The sequence below is a fragment of the Mus caroli genome, chromosome 1 (assembly GCF_900094665.2).
Source record: "Mus caroli chromosome 1, CAROLI_EIJ_v1.1, whole genome shotgun sequence".
NCBI classification, from domain to species: domain Eukaryota; kingdom Metazoa; phylum Chordata; class Mammalia; order Rodentia; family Muridae; genus Mus; species Mus caroli.
Genome location: NC_034570.1, coordinates 16,739,567 through 16,755,185, shown reverse-complemented (window position 1 = coordinate 16,755,185; position 15,619 = coordinate 16,739,567). Strand labels below are relative to the sequence as shown.

Genomic DNA, 15,619 nt, shown 5'->3' with positions numbered 1-15,619 from the left:
TGAGAAAGAGGAAAGATAATGGTGCTAACGTTGTATGTTATTGCCAAGTGGTAGTAGGTTGGATGTTATTGACAAAACAAGTCACTGTAACCGTAAGCTGTAACCAGCTCATCTCATTACAAGAATCATATCCTAAGACCTTAAACGTGTAAAAGCCCATACCTGTCATGATGCTGTTGATGTATGAGTTATAAAAGCAAACCTCAGAGCATCACAGTAAGGGCCACAGTAAGACGAGTTTTCATTTTCTTAGGCCACTTAGGCTTATTTCTTAAGCTTATTTTCTTAGTGTTTTCCATATGTGAACAACAGCTTTAGGAGCTGCTTACACTTATACAGTGGAAGCTTCTTCGCTTGTGAAGTTATTTCTCAGGTGGCAGATGCTTCTGGCTTTCACTACTTAAAGTGAGCACAATAACCAACACGCGGTCAGGATTTTTTTCAGAAATATGAAATAGGCAACACTGAAAAAAACCTGAAGTGATCCAAATAGCATTTCTAAAGAAGTTTATACTGAAATATAAACCGGAAAAAAAATGTGGCTTCAGAATTGGAATAAGTCTCAACTATTTTAAGTTTAGTTTTGCAAAGATAAAGTTTGAGAGTTCGGCTGTGTAAATCAGATGGATGAAAGTTTGAGTCCCTGTCTTTGCACCACTCACGATGGAGAGTTTCCTAACTCCCTGAGTGCTTTCTTTGTTTGTTTGGTTTTTGGTTTTGTTTTGGTTTTGGTTTTGTTTTTGTTTTTCGAGACACAATTTCTCTGTATAGCCCTGTCTGTCCTGGAACTCACTCTGTAGACCAGGCTGGCCTCGAACTCAGAAATCAGCCTGCCTCTGCCTCCCGAGTGCTGGGATTAAAGTCGTGCGCCACCACCGCCCCGCACGACTTCTATCTCTTTACTTTGAGGATGAGCTGGTGAATGGGTGTGTTTGGTTCTTGGTGCAATGGGAGACATTCGGTTAGCTTCATCAGTGGGCAGTGTCGTTGTTAAGTAAGGGCTACGCATGACAGTGTCTTAAGTGCCTGCCCCAGGAGAAGAAAGCAACTCTTTAGTCTGTTCTTGAAAAGGGGGGTCGGCCATCACTGGGAAGAGAGGCCCCTTGGTCTAGCGAACTTTATATGCCTCAGTACAGGGGAAAGCCAGGGCCAAGAAGTGGGAGTGGGTGGGTAGGGGAGCAGGGCTGAGGGAGGGTAGAGGGGACTTTTGGGATAGCATTTGAAATGTAAATAAAGAAAATATCTAATTTAAAAATGTGGGAAAAATACAGTATAATGTGCTGTGCCTTTGTGAGGTGCACAGTCTAAATAAAATTAGTTTCTAAGGGAAAAAAAAAAAGAAAAAAGAAAAGGGGAGTCCTGTTATATAGCCTGCGCTGGTTTTAAACCAAGATCCTCCTGCCTCAGTGTCTACAGAGCTACAACTGCAGGTACGCACCACCGCATCATCAGGTGTGCACTGCCGCGTCGCTTAGGAAACGGCTTTATTAAGGTTCTGCTGCATCTCAGGCAAAGTCCTAAAGATTCAGTTCCAGCAAGAAGCCTTCTTCTGTTTCCTGTCTGGATGGCACTACCTGTTTTCCCATATATTTTTTTTTAATTTTATTTTATTAGATATTTTCTTTATATACATTTCAAATGCTATCCTGAAAGTTCCCTATATTCTCCCTCTGCCCTGTTCCCTACATACCCACTCCTGCTTCTTGGCCCTGACATTCCTCTGTATTGAGGCATATAAAGTTTGCAATACCAAGGGGCCTCTCTTCCCAGTGATGGCCGACTTGGCCATCTTCTGTTACATATGCAGCTAGAGATACGAGCTCTGGGGTACTGGTTAGTTCATATTGTTGTTCCACCTATAGAGTTGCAGATCCCTTCAGCTCCTTGGGTGCTTTCTCTAGGTTTCCCATTGGGGGGTCCTGTGTTCCATCTTATAGACGACTATGTTTTCCCATATTTTTAACTTAGCACAATTTATGCCTGTGTGACTGTTTTCTGGACTAGATGTGTTTAGTGGTGGCGTCTTTATATATTCTAGCACAGGTTGTGGCATTAAGATGAAAGTGACTTGTTAAATAATAAATATGACCGAGTGAAGGAATAAATAAATAGCACGTGCTCATTCTCTGAAGTCCACAGGAGCTGTTAGATAGGATTACCTGTAGCAGAGGGAAACCCGAGAGAACACTGGCTTTGCATTCTTCAGCCATTAAGATGACTTCAAGGAGCTGGACATCAGCCCAGCTCAGCCGATTGCCCACAAGAAAGTCTTGCCCNTGGTCTCTTAGGGCCTGCGTGGTGGTTGGAATGGAGGAGGCAGAAGGTGAGGGTCATTTTCAACATATATAGTAAAGTGCTGTTCAGTAGAAAAATCTTTAAGAAGTTAGACCTTAGTTGTTGTTCTGTTCTTTGCCTCCAGCTAGTGTCCTGAGTTTAAGCCCTGTCCTGTGTGTCTTGGGCTTCCTACTTAGTTTAAACAATTGACTCAGCACAGAAAATCCTTGCACCTACCTTGTGAGTTAAGCAGCATCCTGTCTGGTGGCTGTTCTGACTTGTAGCTATACTCTGTCCTCACTCCATGTGTGGACCTTAGGCATACCCTCTTTAGAAAGTTCTCCGTTTATAAGGAGAGTTTTCTCAGAGGGACACAAATCCATTTTTTCACAAGGGTTTTCTAATACAGCTATAAATTATATGTCAGGTTACTTTAAAATTAATGAATGAAAAATGAAAAAAAAATAGAATAGACTAGCTAGAATAATATATATTCTGGCCCCAAAGTTTATGTTCTTTATTATAGACTTGGATGTGTGATCAATATTTGCAGATCTGAGAATGCAAGTGTTAACTCTTATCAGTTATATGCCATTGGCCAAGTTCTTCTAAGTTATGATTTCTCATCTATAAGTTGAATGGTAATAGAACCTCTTTCTTGGAATTAATGAGTCTTAAAAGACAGTGCTTGTAAAAATGCATATGGCCCCATCCATGTCCCTCAATAGAGATGATTCTCATTGTTACTGATGTCCTTAGAAAATATTGATGTTGTTACTACTTTCAGCCATGAGAGAAGCCTCTGTGCTTCATGGTATTATAGGGGATGGGGAATTGAAATAGCAGTGTCCTAGGATATAGCATTGCCTGAATGAAGCCCTGGGTGTTACCCCCATCACAGCCACAAAAAGAAACACACACACACACACACAAAGNTGGTCTCTTAGGGCCTGCGTGGTGGTTGGAATGGAGGAGGCAGAAGGTGAGGGTCATTTTCAACATATATAGTAAAGTGCTGTTCAGTAGAAAAATCTTTAAGAAGTTAGACCTTAGTTGTTGTTCTGTTCTTTGCCTCCAGCTAGTGTCCTGAGTTTAAGCCCTGTCCTGTGTGTCTTGGGCTTCCTACTTAGTTTAAACAATTGACTCAGCACAGAAAATCCTTGCACCTACCTTGTGAGTTAAGCAGCATCCTGTCTGGTGGCTGTTCTGACTTGTAGCTATACTCTGTCCTCACTCCATGTGTGGACCTTAGGCATACCCTCTTTAGAAAGTTCTCCGTTTATAAGGAGAGTTTTCTCAGAGGGACACAAATCCATTTTTTCACAAGGGTTTTCTAATACAGCTATAAATTATATGTCAGGTTACTTTAAAATTAATGAATGAAAAATGAAAAAAAAATAGAATAGACTAGCTAGAATAATATATATTCTGGCCCCAAAGTTTATGTTCTTTATTATAGACTTGGATGTGTGATCAATATTTGCAGATCTGAGAATGCAAGTGTTAACTCTTATCAGTTATATGCCATTGGCCAAGTTCTTCTAAGTTATGATTTCTCATCTATAAGTTGAATGGTAATAGAACCTCTTTCTTGGAATTAATGAGTCTTAAAAGACAGTGCTTGTAAAAATGCATATGGCCCCATCCATGTCCCTCAATAGAGATGATTCTCATTGTTACTGATGTCCTTAGAAAATATTGATGTTGTTACTACTTTCAGCCATGAGAGAAGCCTCTGTGCTTCATGGTATTATAGGGGATGGGGAATTGAAATAGCAGTGTCCTAGGATATAGCATTGCCTGAATGAAGCCCTGGGTGTTACCCCCATCACAGCCACAAAAAGAAACACACACACACACACACAAAGGGGCTTTGGAAATACTGGTGTTAAACTATGCTATTGATACTATTTTTAAAATTAGAAAACAAAATACCTTAAATTATGCACTAATTAGAGATGAATATACTTTAAATACCTTTGAAAGAAATTTGTATGGAGACAGTCTGCAGTATATACTATTTATAGTTTGATATCTTTTGAAACAAAAAGACTAAAAACTTCCTAAGTGTAACTAAGAAAGAAGATAATTTAAGAAGTTAGGGTCCCTGTAATTCATGATAAGTGCACAGTAACAAATACATGCTCATGACCAGTACATTTAAATGTATGTACTAATCTTTCAATTCTAAGCATGTCCTATAGCACAGAAAAGATAACAAAGCCAGTATTGCAGGTGAGTTTGGGAAATGCATCTGGCTTTTTCTTCAAAGGATGAGTCACGTTTTCATCATCTTCGCCCTACATCTGTACTTAGGACAATGAATACGCCTGGGAGATCACATGTCACCAAAGAACCACCCATCCCTGGAGTCAGGGATACCATCTTTAAATGTGCGTTTACAGCACAGGATTTCCAAGAATCACTTTGCAGATGTGAAAAACTGGAAACAGTACACAGCATTACTTTTTAAGTCATCACAGAACTCAGGAGTCCTGCTTCCTGAAGCTCTGGTGCTGTCGAGGCTCTTGAGAGATAACTATCATCCTACTACCCCAGTGTGTGAGGCCCTGGGGGTCTTGTTTAGAAGGTATTATTTGACTTCAAACTTAAATAAGGTAACTGATTACACCAGGACCACGAATAGTACTGGAGTTAAACTTAAAGTCCTTAAAAAGAAAATAGAATCCAGGAGAGTTCAGTAGGGGTGGAAAGATGGCTCAGAAGGCAAGAGTGCTTCCCCTTGATGACTGGAGCTGGGATCTATTGTAGAAACTATTAATTATAAATTTTAAATTCCAATTAGGGTTTTCTACCCCACCTTGATCATTTAGTTTCTGGAGAAAATACACACGAAATATATTATTTACAATAAACTTTAAACAGCACAAGGCAGATATCTACCTACTGTGTTGTTAGAATCTACTTTCCTATGGAACCATGAGTTATTACTTACTATGTTTCATCTGGGCTACTTTTAACTCCAACTGGCCAGCCCTCAGGGCCACATTTTCATGACTCACCTAACCCATGGTGGCTAATCTTCTCTATTCACCTTCTTCCTCTGGACTAGTGGTTCTCCTCCAACCCCAAATCCAGGAATCCTAAACTACACTTGTATCTCTTCTGCCCAGCGAGTGGCTGTCAACGTCTTCATTCAGCAATCAGAAAAATCTTAGGTGCAAGGTCACACAATGTCACTTGGGTCTATGTGAGCAACTGGGCCTTAAGGGACCAGTATTAGTGTTAGAATACAAGCAGCATCAGGCCAACTCACTACAGCGGTCCCAACACCTGTAAGCCCAACTTTGACATTGAGGCTTGCTGGCTTCCAGCTTGACTGTGAAAGGAAGTCATCTAGGTTCAGGGATTATGCCCTGCCTCAAAAGACTAAGCAGAGAGTGATAGAGGAGGATGCTTGTTGTCCTTGTCTGTGTGCATGCATAGGTGAGCTCATACACAGACACATGTATGCACGCGCACGCACACACACACATGCACAAAAGAGAAGGAGAACGAAGAAAGGAAGGAGAGAAAGAAAAAGGAAGGAAGGAAGGAAGGAAGGAAGGAAAGAATGAAGGAGAGAAAGAACAGGATGAAGGAAGGAAAAAGAAAGGACGGAAGGGAAAGGAAGAAATGTAGGAAGGAAAACAGAGAGAAAAAGAGAGGAAGGGAGGAAGAACTAAGGAAAGGAAAGGAGGGTGAAACCCCAGAGAAAGGAAGACAAGCAGGTTTGTTTCATACAAGTGAGGGAGAATGTTCAAGCTCTCACACTGTGTTTGCAATCTTTCATCCATCAAAGAANTTCTGCTCTCAGTTCCATTAGATNCTCTCTCTCTCTCTCTCTCTCTCTCTCTCTCTCTCTCTCTTTGATGAGAGCCATGCAACAGCCAAAGGTCTTTGCTCACCTTCTCATAAACGGGGAAGAATCTTGTCGTAGCTCGGTGGAGGATGTATTCAAGGTTCATTTCCTTCTCTTCCAGCAGAGAGAGTGGAAAGTACATTATCATGTCGCTCAGGTCTCTTAAGCCCTCTACATACATATCAATCCTAAAGAAAGGATGGCCATTTAAAAGAATCACTCAAGACAGGGAAGAACATTGCATGGACCAGTGACACATTTTACATAGTGCCTTCATCTCATCTGCCTGGTTATCGGGGTCCCCAGAGGATATCCTCTTATGAACTCCACTCAAGTATTTATACCAGCAAGCCATTCCTTGAGGGTGTTAACAAAGATCAACCTGAAACCTGGTGTGGTGATACAAGCCTGGAATAGCAGTCTTCAGAGGACTGAGTGCAGGGAGGGAAGATCCTGGGCTATGTAGCAAAACCTCGTCCCTCCCAGATTAAGGATTATCGCACCAAGATGTGTGAGCAGTTACACGCATGTTTATATAAATTATGCAGCGCCACTATTAATAAAATGCAATATGCTCATACAGAGTCTTAAAGTATCAATAAAGTAGTGCATAGTGTAAATGTGTTGTTTATGGTATTTTTTCAAAGACAGCACATCTCAGGTCCATGCGGGAGAAGAGGTATCTAGGGTCTTCAGTCCAGCCCAAAACCTCTCTGCAAGAGTTCAAGATTCTCAGCTACTCAGAACAGCATCTTAAAGCACATAGAGTTTGCTCCACAAGACCCCATTCGCTGACCCACAACTCTGACAGAATGAATGGAAAAACGGGCACCAAGGCCCAGTAGAGAAACTCCTGAGGTTCTGCATGGTATGTCTCCAACCTGATCTAAAATGAATCTCTGATCTTTTGAGGCAACAGGTCCTGAAGCTCCACCCTGAGGGAGCACCTAGTGTCCGGAGATGGTCTTGAATTCTTGCTGCGTCTGCCTCAGAAGAGATTTAGCACAGACTATGAAAGGTAGGTGCTTACAATGAATTCTTAAGCTAAAATCTCTCTAAAAATTATCTCTGCACCAATGTTTTCAGACATTTTTAGAAAATTCATTTTGAAATACAATGAAGCAATGGCAGATTTCTTTGAAATACACTTCATCTACCATTCATGGGCTGTTTTGTCCCCTAACTGTGTTTATCAAATTCCACACAGGAATGTTCATCTCAGAGTTGCTGCTTTAACTTTCAGGTAGGAGNCAAGCATGGAGTTTAGAGGTAGGGCTGCCAATCATGCCAGGCCTAATACATGCTCAAAAGATTTAGATTTTCTCAGAGGCTGAGGTGGGCAGCTCGTTTAAGTAGAGACCTTTTGTGTATATGCTTGGCACTATTTGGAGGTGTGGCCTTGTTGGATGGAATAGGTGTGCCACTGTGGGTGTGGCCTTTAATGCCTTTGTCCTAGCTGCCTGGAAGTCAGATTTCTCCTAGCAGCCTCCAGATGAAGATGTAGAACTCTCAGCTCCTCCTACACTATGTCTGCCTGGATGCTGCCACGTTCCTGCCTTGATGATAGTGAATGGAACCTCTGAACATGTAAGNCAGCCCCAATTAAATGCTGTCCTGATAAGAGTTCCCTAACTAAAATAGACATCGTGCACAGTTTCCTATAAAAACTACCAGTCTTGGGCTTAAAGGTGAGCCCCTTCCCCAAAATAAATGTTTGAGTCTACGTTCTTGTGACTTATTCTTGTCTACCATTAATGCCTGGCAGAGGCAAAAATGGCAGCTGTTTGTGAGAAAACAGCTAACTACTAATGGAAAGCCAAAAATGCAACTACAAAAAAATAAAATAAAATAAAATAAAAAAACCTATAGTAGTTTCCCAAATGATTGATTGCTGAGGTAAGGTTGTGGAATGGCTTCTATAACGATAGTCTTTCCCTCTAGCACTTGTTATAACAGATTCTTCCAGTCAAGAGCAAAGTATGCTTTGTATCAATCTATCAACAACTATACTAAGAATGTGGCCTCTAATGATGCTAAGTGTTAGTNTTCTGGTTTGGGGCGGGATTCGTTCTGCTTTGGCTTTGGCTCTAAATAACAAAGTGCCCTTGTACCAGGCTTGTTCCTCCAGGTTCCTTCCATACAAGTCATATTTTGCAGCTACATATCTTAAGATGGCTCTGGTCTGCACCAAAGTCATTCCATCGATTTCCACCATGGGCACTTGCTCGTACATCAGGGTTCCACCTTGAAATACACAAAAGTACACGAGATTATATGTTGGTCTTCAGAGAAGTAACTATAATTTCTTTCATTCTAAAGGCTCTAGAAAATAGGACCACATGGCTCATTTGTCAATTTTAGATACAAACAGCAGAAATATGTATACATTTATCCACAAAATATATACCATATACAATATGATATTTGACACTTTGAATCAATTCTTTTGGATATTTTGGGACATTTTGGATACATGTGGACACATTTGGATACAAAGTGTTCCTTCTGACTAGTTTTCCTCTTCTACTTCCTTAGTGTCTTTCCTTATGGCTATGTCATTCATTCAGACACCCTTTGGCCTTTGAACTGCAATAGCACCCTCCACTGTAATCCCGAGTCCAGTTGGGCTTCTTACCTACCCCTCATCCCTCTGGTCTCTTCCTGAAGTCCTACACCACTGCCTATGTCTTTATATCTCTCACCATTGCTTGCCAGAGGGCACATAACTGGTGACTCTCACTCTGAATTCAAAGTCTCTCTTGAAATTTGTTTTTTATATACCTCTACAGGTGAGTTCTCCTCTGGTGAGAATTATTTACTTTGGGCTTATTTCTTCAATTTTCCCAAGATGCTTTGTAGCAAAGCAAACCGACTAAGAAATCACAAGGAGATAAGGAATGCAGGATGGCTATGGTCATTTAATTAGAAAGAAATTTGTCTCTTTCTGTCTATCTCTCTCTGTCTCTGTTTCTGTCTCCCTTCCTCCCTCTCCCCACTCTTTCATGAAAGTGACAGTGAAACTTATCCTACACTTTTCCATTTATAACCTTTCAAGTTGGGTGAGTTAGGCTAGTCTGTCCTCATTCAGTATCTAACAGGGAAGCTGAACCCACAACTGGCTTTACCAGAGAGAGAGTTCAATATAAAGACATTAGCTGTGTATGGTAACATACAGGCATAATCCCAACATCCAGATGAAGGTAGGAAAAATGGGGGTTCAAGGTCATACTCAGCTACACAATGAGTTCCTGTGGCTTAGGTTATGAAAGCTTGTATGTATATGTACACACACACACACACACATGGCAGTGCCATGAAGCAGCTGTAGAAAGTATCACCTTAAATTAGGGGGAAAGTTGGGAATGGGCTCCTCCTACTTGCAAGATTCAAGTGCTGCCTTCCTTACATAGAACTAGGATCCTTGTAGTTACTGTCCAAGTGACTTCCGCTGCCCTCTTGGAATACTAGAAAGAGAAGCAGAAGGGGGCTTCCGCAGTAGCAAATGACCATCTCAATTTGGTCTCCAGCAACACTGAGAGCAAACAGGGTTTTCTCTTACCTTGGATTAACTTCTCAAACTCTTCACGGGTTTCAAAAAGTTCTTCCTCAAACTAAACAAGGATACAAAGAACAAGGATGTGTTGCTTTTAGCAGGTCCATTGTCATTGCTGTTGATGGCATGGGGAAGCTGAAGAGGATTGAGAGGCCTAAAAGCTTCATAGGCCGTGAGTTTATGGACACCGGGACACGACTCCTTGCTTGGCATTTCTGAGTACCTGGACTGTTAAACTGAAGTGTAAGGTTTCTGATTCCTTATTTCTGATTCCTGAAGACAAGTGTGACTTGAACTCTGAAATCCAGCAGCCATTATAGGTACTGGGGTTTATACCACCTTTTAAAAACAAAGGCAGGTACAAAGACCCACCCTCTCATTTTCTTAAAAAATTAACAATATATTTATACTAGTTATAGAATACATTGTAGAAAACTATATTTTAAAATACTCACTGCTCCCTAAAGCAATGGGAGTGGTTTAGTTGCTAAGTATTGCATTCACTCTATCTGCTAAGAATGCCTTATGTAATTTCATATTGTAAAGAACAAATCCACAAAAATGAAGTTTAAAAAGTATTTTCGAAGTGTTATTGACCCATCTCTCTCACATACAGACATTCCCTCCATCTCTCTTTAACTATCTGCAACTCTATCCTTCTAGATCAGGTTGGGGAGACAGATAAAAGGCTGCTTTGACTGTACAGATTTATGCTCACTGGTGGTGGTCCAACTGCATGCAAATGAATGTATATCCTATGACACAGACACTTCCATGTGCATACATGTGTTTCTTTATTGCTATAGAGTAAGAAGGGAGTAATGGGTGTCTTCATAGTAGCTAAGAAGTCAAGCCAACCTAATAACTGCCAATAGATAAGTGGATAAGAAAGATGTGTTGCACACGCACAATTGATTCTTATTTGGCCGAGGGGCAACATTATGAACCTGCCAGTACCCCCCAGAGCTCCCCAGGGACTTAACCACCAACCAAAGAGTACACATGGAGGGACCCATGTCTCCAGCCGCATATGTAGTAGAGGATGGCCTTGTTGGGCATTAATGAAAGGAGAGGCCCTTGGTCCTGTGAAGGCTTGATGGCCCAATGTAGGGGAATGCCAGGGCAGTGAGGAAGGAGTGGTGAGTGGGATAGGGAGAGGGAGGATGGGATAGGGGGTTTTTTGGAGGGGAAACCAGGAAAGGGGATAACATTTGAAATGTAAATAATGAAAAAAACTTTATCTAAAAAAAAAAAGAAAGAAAAGAAAGGAAGAAAAAATGGAAGCCAAAGATAAAAAAGAAAAAAGAAAAATGTGATTGTGAGATTTGTAAGTGGTCTGGAGCCACTTGCCTACTTCTTTGAAGCAGAGGGAGAAAGAGAGCAAGAGATCGAGTAAGAGGGAGGGAAGGAGGAGGAGGAGGAAGAGGAGGAGGAGGAAGAGGAAGAAGAGGAGGAGGAGGATGGAGAGAGAGAGAGAGAGAGAGAGAGAGAGAGAGAGAGAGAGAGAGAGAGAGAGACTGCCTGCCAGGCAGAGTCAAGGGAAGTCTGCCTCTGTTGGCAGATTTCCTAGCCTGCTGGGTATGGAAGTGGCTTGATACTTGAGGCTCAAGTCAAGGGGTTGAAAGTTCTATTGAGGCCAGGCATGGTGGCACATGCCTTTAATCCCAGCATTTGGGAGGCAGAGGCAGGTCGATTTCTGAGTTCGAGGCCAGCCTGGTCTACAGAGTGAGTTCCAGAACAGCCAGGGCTACACAGAGAAACCCTGTCTCAAAAAACAAAAAACAAAAAAAAAACAAAAAACAAAAAAATTCTATTGACCTTGGTGGAAGGAATGTGGAGGCCTCTGGATAAGAACAGATTTCCTGTGTATATTTTAGTAATTGTTTCTGTTAGCTTGTGGCTTTGCTTCCCACAGTACTGTTGGGTATAAAAAGGCTATGAAAAATGGACTCGAGGCTGCTTCAGTATTTACTGTCAGTCCTTTCAAACCTCTCTCTTGTCTCTCCATCTTTTTCTTCCTTCCCTATACTCATCCTCACTCTCCCCTAAGGGACCGTTGAACTTCATGCTGGTGGGCAGGGCCCAAAATGTCAGTAAATGAAACTGGAAACATTTATCCTAAGTAAGGTAACTTGGCCCCAGAAAGACAAAACACTGTATGTTCCCTCTTATGCACAGACCCTACTAGCTTCAAATTTTTTGTTTTGAGTGTTTATCTTAGAGCAGAGGTGGAAGGTAGGAAACTAGAAAGGAGCCTTTGGGGCAGACTCATTGAGGCAGGTGGGATTGTAGATTGCAGGTAAGACAAGGGTAGAAAGGAAGAATACAAAAGATGGAAGGTCTTAAGACAACAGGGTTCCTATGAAGGAAGTCAGAGAGTTAGGGAGATGCTAACCCAAAGGAAGGATATATGAAAAGCTAACCTAATGAAGAAATATAAGTGGAGCGATCTTAGAATACATGTGATGTGAAATAAATAAATACATAAATACATAAATAAATAAAGAATACAGGGTCAAAGTGTTAAGTCCTGGCTGGGAGAAAGGGGGAGAGAAGATGACCAGGTAATGAGCTAGTCAAAAACTAAGACATTATGGAGATCTACTAATGAATAAGCTAACTTCAAAATATAACCTTAAGAGGGTAAATAAACAGAGTTCGAGTGGACTTACCCTCTATTGGTGGGTAATGCTACACCACCAAGGCCTGGATAGTTAACAGGAAATCATAGAACAAGACATGAGACACCTCCCTGCATGTTATTGGTTGAGAGGCCTAGAAGTCTCTAAAGCTACACAGGCTATCATTTTTTGCCTTTGGATACATGCCACAACTATGTGGGGAAAAAAAAAAAGAAAAAGAAAAAAAAAGAAAAGAAAAAGATGCAGTACACTTTGTCTACAGAGTCTAGAGAAATTAATCAGAAACCCATGGGTAAACTTATTCTCTTCCCCGTTGGTCAGCTTTTACAGTACCAGACCATGGCATGCAGGCCTCTGGGGAAGAATAAACATCAGTGGTCTTACCCAGTGCTGGATGCTGCATGCTGTATTGCAGATCTGCGAGGTAAGCTATTCCACTAGTCTAGTAGTATCATGACTGTTATAGGGATAACTAACTGCAGTCTGGTTGTAGTTGAGACCTGCTCCATGGGAAGGCATCTCATGCCTGTAAATGGAATCCTGGTTAAAAGCACAGGGCTGAGAAAGTCATGGGCCCTGGAATATTTGTGCTACGTGTTCATGGTATCAAATTGTCCTTTGAAAATACATGTTTATACCCATATATTCTGAGCCTTTCTCAGCCTTGGTCTGAGAAGTTTCCTTTTGCAGGTGACACCAGTCAGTCACAAGTAGCCAAAGTGCTGAGAAGAAAGAGTGCTCTGCTCTATCACTCCGCCCCCAACACCAAAGCTCCAGGAACAAGGCAGAAGAGGAGGTAGGAAGAACTTAAGACCCAGATGGTGGAGAGAAATGCTGTGAAATGCATCTTTTGGATAGTGCATACCCATCACACTCCTGAACCAACAGCAGCTGTGATTACCTGCATATGACCCACACAAAATCAAGTCGGCCAAAATTCCAACATAGACCCAGAAAGCGTTCTCCAGGCCCTGCCCACTACTGAGGAGCTATTGGTGACCAATAGCTGCAGGTGGAGGGAGAATCACTCTTTTTAAAAGCCTTCTGAGAAGGGGCAGATTTCCCCATGCTTCAGTGTCTGACCCCACACCCATGCATGTATAAACAGTACTAATGTTGGGATACAAGGAGGGGAGAGGAAGGGGAGGAGAGGGAGGAGGAGGGGGAGGAGGAAGAGAGAGAAAAGTGGAGGGAAGAAAGAAGAGAACATGAAATTGGGAGGGAGGTATGGTTAAGATGAGGGTGTTGGAGGGAGGGTATGATCATTTTTCATTGTGTACATGCATGAAATTCTGAATAATACAGGAAAATTATTAGTACTTTAAGAAAGAGAAAGATGAAGACCAGTCTGGGTGACGTCATGACTTCCAAGGCAGTCTGAACTACATAGAGAAACGCTGTTTCAAAAGAGAGAGAGAAAGGTGGGGGGAGAGAGAGAGAGGGAGAGAGAGAGGGGAGAGAGAGAGGAACAAAGAAACAAAATATGTGAAAAAAATGTTTAGTAATTTTAAATTTCATTAAATTATTTGACAGTGACAATTTTAGTAGCAAATGATATGTTTTACATCAGGCTGTTCTGTTTGATTTTGTTTTTGTTTGGTTGGTTGGTTTTTGTTCTTGTTTTTGTTTTTGCTTTTGTTTGAGTCAAGTTCTTATGTAGGCTAGGTTGGCTTTGAACATGCAATGTAAGAGAGAAAGACCTAAAATCCCCCTTTCCCCTCCTACTAATTGTAGAGGTTACAGGTGTGCTGCTATACCTGGTTCCTATGAGATGTTCTGAGGCCAGCAAGGTGACTCAGTGGGGAAAGGTGCATGCTTCCAAGGATCCACATGATGGAAGAAGGAAACAAAACTCTCAGAAGTTGTCATCTGACCTCCAGATATGTGTGTCACATGTCTACCCACACACACACACAAATAATAATAAATATATAAAATAAGTCTCAGTCTCTCTCTCTCTCTCTGTTTTTTGAGACAGGGTTTCTCTGTGTAACCCTGGCTGCTCTTGAACTCACTCTGTAGACCAGGCTGGCCTCAAACTCAGAAATCGACCTGCCTCTGCCTCCCAAGTGCTGGGATTAAAGGCATGCGCCACCACTGCACCACAGTATTTGTCTCTTAATGCTCTTGAAGCAAATGTAATTAGATGATGGTCTCGCTAGGGTGATAAGAATTAACTGAATATATGAGTCAAAATGATCCCCCTTCCTTTTTTTCCTTTCTTCTTTCATTCCCCTCCTTCCTATCTTTCTTTCTCTTATTAATTATTGTAGAATACTATCTACACTACCTTTAAATGAGCTTAATATCATAACTGATCCCCACAGGATTTGAACACCCATTTTAAAAAACTAACTCACTGCAGCTCAACGTTTAAGGAGTATTTTTCAAAAGCTTCATTTTGTTTGAAAAGAATAAAAAGGTTTCTCTGATTTTTAGCCAAGTAAGTGTTCAATGAATGACCTGGCCATAACATAATAAACTAACAGGTCTACCGGGCATCTTACCTCTACTCCAGCTGCTGCCAGGAGCCACCGAATGGACTCCATTCTTCCTCTTCCATTGAAGTAATGAAGTACAGGCTTCCCAGTCATGCTGCAATATTCCTGACAGAGAGAGAGAGAGTCAGAGTCAGAGACAGAGACAGAGACAGAGACAGAGAAGCACAGAGAGACAGACACACAGACACACAGGAAGAGTCTCAGAGAATGTGTTTACAGGGTCTAAACACAGGCTAAAAAAGCTTTGACTTGGAATTTGGCCTCTAAACCAAGTTGCTCCTCATCCCCAAGACTGCACTCTGTTCCTCCCTACCAATGAAGTCGATCTCCACAGACTGATTTCCAAACACCTTCTCAATACCTAATTTAATGACTGATAAAAAGAAGAGGAGGACAGGACTGCACAAGCCAACAGATGGAAAGAATTCAAGACAGAAGATGGATCAGCCTATCTTCCTGTGGCAGGTGACTCAGAGAAAGGGTTCTGAGCGTTGATCTCTCTTTTTATGTCTGTATTCCTGTCCTCCCTCCCACAAAGACAAGCCTAGACTGGAAAAACAGTGTGAATGGGAGGTTGGGGAGCATTCTAGAGAGTGAGCCAGTCCTCACGATGATATTTGCAGTAAAGACTCCAGGTTGGAATGACATCATATGGCCAGTCAGTCTAAGGCATTAAGAAAAGGGGTTCTTCTCTGGTGGAATCACCATGCCGGACCTAAAGCTTTACTACAGAGCAATTGTGATAAAAACTGCATGGTACTGGTATAGTGACAGACAAGTAGACCAA

The 15,619-nt window shown here is 41.7% G+C and overlaps 1 protein-coding gene across 1 annotated transcript in view; it reads right to left on the bottom strand.

Moving 5' to 3' along the window:
- Positions 1–14,925, bottom strand: part of LOC110284504 (glutathione S-transferase-like) — a 15,512-nt gene extending 587 nt beyond the window's left edge. The window contains exons 1-5 of the mRNA XM_029480226.1: positions 14,839–14,925; positions 9,696–9,747; positions 8,248–8,380; positions 6,183–6,324; positions 2,160–2,291 (exon numbers count right to left, since the gene is read on the bottom strand). Of these exons, the coding sequence (XP_029336086.1) occupies positions 2,160–2,291; positions 6,183–6,324; positions 8,248–8,380; positions 9,696–9,747; positions 14,839–14,925 (546 nt within the window). The remainder of the gene's footprint in view (positions 1–2,159; positions 2,292–6,182; positions 6,325–8,247; positions 8,381–9,695; positions 9,748–14,838) is intronic.
- Between the last annotated feature and the right edge of the window lie 694 nt (positions 14,926–15,619).